The sequence below is a fragment of the Plectropomus leopardus genome, unplaced genomic scaffold (genome assembly GCF_008729295.1).
Source record: "Plectropomus leopardus isolate mb unplaced genomic scaffold, YSFRI_Pleo_2.0 unplaced_scaffold3824, whole genome shotgun sequence".
In the NCBI taxonomy this organism is placed as follows: Eukaryota; Metazoa; Chordata; class Actinopteri; order Perciformes; family Serranidae; genus Plectropomus; species Plectropomus leopardus.
Window position 1 is genome coordinate 1 of NW_024641839.1, and position 2,795 is coordinate 2,795.

The window sequence follows — 2,795 nt, forward strand, 5'->3', positions numbered from 1 at the left end:
TATTTAAAACTTCAGAAACTGAGCATATTGCTTTGATTTCATTTGAAAACAGGAAAAAAAAGCGCCGAGCAACTTTACAAGAACTGTTCTGCAAATTGCAAGAAATGAATAGATTTGGAAAATGATTTTATCACAGACACTAGGGGAAAATATCCCAAAATATATATTAATATTTATCACAATTATATTTATTTAATCAATTACATATTTACTAATTTTTTTAAGCACTTTTGGGGGACCTTTTTTTTTATTTTATTTTTTGGGTAACTTTCTTGTACTTATCCAGTTTTTTTGGGTCATTTTTTTGGGTCATTTCTTCATGAGCTGCTCACTGAATTTTACCTGTTTTTGAACGACATCAAGCCAATTAGGTAAAGTCTCAAAGGGTTAAATTTGTCATTTCTTTGGCTTTTTTCACTTTTGATGTGAATGTTTTTCTCTTCCGTCCTCACGTCTGGACGTGTGTCCTCCCTCGCTGTCTCACATGTTGGTGTAATTAATATGACGCAGTGCATCTCTATAAATTTATATATTTTTCTGTTTTAAAATTTCCCAGCAGATCTTCAAATAATGTGTTTTGATTGTGAATTTATGCTGCCATGATTTAAATATATTTCAAAAACGATTAGTTGCTGCTTTTTAGGCCTGCATGCTGCTCTTTTGTAATGTGGTGATTTATGATCCGTGTTTGCGTGACTGCAGGTGTGTTTCATCATGTTAATGTGTCTCCTGCCTCTCAGTCCCACTCGGGAGAGACGGAGGACGAGGCGAGGAGGACACGTGAGAAGAGAGGAGCTGAAGGTGCTGGATGAGAATCTCAGCGAAAAACTGCCCAAAATTTCAAAAACAAAAGAATTGCCTACATTTTTTTAAAGAAAACGTGCCGTCTTTAAAAATCGGCAGTAAAATAAATATAACATACAGCCATTTAAAGTCGTACGCCTTTCCCAGAAGTCCCTCCTCACTGCCTCCCCCTTTTTCCACCACCAGCCCTCTCATAAATAACAAACGGTCCCTAAAAACCACATAAAGCTCCGGATACAGTCACAGGAGGACAGAGGAAACACAAATCAGCACGATGAAAAAGACGCATTATTGTGAAACCAGTAACCTAAATGATCGTCAATAAAATCTGTTAAATCTTTGTCAGCTGTGTCTTTTTTCTCCGACACAAGTTTGCAACAAAAACTGCAGTTTTTTAAAATAAACTGCTGCCTGGAGTTGAAGAAGTCAGTAAAAAAAATCATCAGCAGTAACATAAAATATGTTTTTTTTTCATCTGGGTAATAAAACATATTTTGTATATTAACATACAGTGGTTCTATTATTATTTATCTTCTGCATTTTTATTGATTTAGATATTAGCCTTCTTTTTTTTTTTTTTACAATATCCTTTATTTTCACATTTTTTTTGTCTTTAAATCACCTACAAAAAAGTTCTTACCTCATCAAAAGTGAATAAACAAAATTTGCAACTCAGCTGTGTCTAAATATCATAGTAATATTGAAATATAATATTCAGAAAAATCCTTAAAAACTGAAATACGTCAAGTTGATCTTTAAAAAATCCAGGAAACATAATAATAATAATGATAGTCGTTTTTGGAGATACAAGAGAGCAACAAGGTTTCTGTTTGTGTTGTATTTAGCACAAAGTGGAAACCTTAGCTCTTGTCTCTAATAAGGGGACATTTGTCCTTTTTCTCTAATAAGGGGACATTTGTCTCGCAGACAGGTGAAGTTTGTTGGTTGGCTCAAGTGAAATGTGTGAAATCAGCTGAGGTGCAAACACCTGCGCGGGTCGTCAGACATCCAAAGCTGATTTCAATCACTTCATCAGCGTGAGCTCTGATTGGTCGATCGGACAGTTTAAGAAGGCCTCAGTCGCCGCTGCAGTCAGGAAGCTGAAACAGAAGTTTCTGCGTTTGGTGGGTTTTTGCAGCGTGCTTTCTGCAGGCTGTTTGGCTCCAAAACAAAAAATGTCTGCTGGATTTTGTGTGAGGTAAGGTCTTTATTTCTGTAGCTTTATTTTTGTATGATTCTGTGGTTTGCTCACATTATCTTTTTTTTCAGAGTGCTGCTGCTGTCACTGCTGGTTTTCGGGCAGCATGCAGAAGGTAAGAGTTCAGAAACTGTTCAGTTTAGTTTTTTTTTGGTTTTTTTGTTTTTTTTTCCGCCAGACTCACCTTTGAAATGTCTTTGCAGCTCTCAGCTACAGAAGTGGAGGCTCCAATAACATTAAAGCTTACTTTAATTATCCAAGAAGCTTCAAACCTGCTCCCTCTGGTGAAGCGAGCTCTGCTCAGCCTGGAGGGTTTCTGGTGGGATCTGGATCCAGTTTCACTGAAGGTGGTTCGTCTGCAGACCTGAAGCCGGCTGCACAGAGTGAAGGAGGTTACAGCGGTCCTCAGGGTTGGCGAGTAGATGGTTACAGTCCAGAAAGAAGTGTTTCCACTTACAGGCCGCGTCCACCAATCATTCAGAAACCCAGACCAAACCCGCAACCACCTCAGACAAACCCGAGTTCACAGGGTGTCCCCCAGACCAAAGCCGGCATGTGGGAGTTCCCGTTTCTCCAGAACACACGAAGCGTTGGGATGGGTGTCTCTTCAAGTCCTGGAATTGACATGCAGTCTCGCCACCAAATTAAGCTAGACTATGTTAACCCATCAAAGCCCAGTTACCCGTCCAAGCCTGTGCCGCAGCCCAGTTACCCGTCCAAGCCGGTGCCGCAGCCCAGTTACCCGTCCAAGCCGGTGCCGCAGCCCAGTTACCCGTCCAAGCCGGTGCCGCAG

The 2,795-nt window shown here is 39.9% G+C and overlaps 1 protein-coding gene across 1 annotated transcript; it reads left to right on the forward strand.

The window, feature by feature from the left end:
- Positions 1-740: 740 nt before the first annotated feature.
- On the forward strand, positions 741-2,792 carry LOC121938944 (protein piccolo-like; the record flags this gene model as incomplete). Its single annotated transcript, XM_042482094.1, has 3 exons — positions 741-780; positions 2,074-2,117; positions 2,206-2,792. Coding segments are annotated over 3 exons (671 nt in total), but the record flags the coding sequence as incomplete, so codon positions are not given.
- Positions 2,793-2,795: the final 3 nt, after the last annotated feature.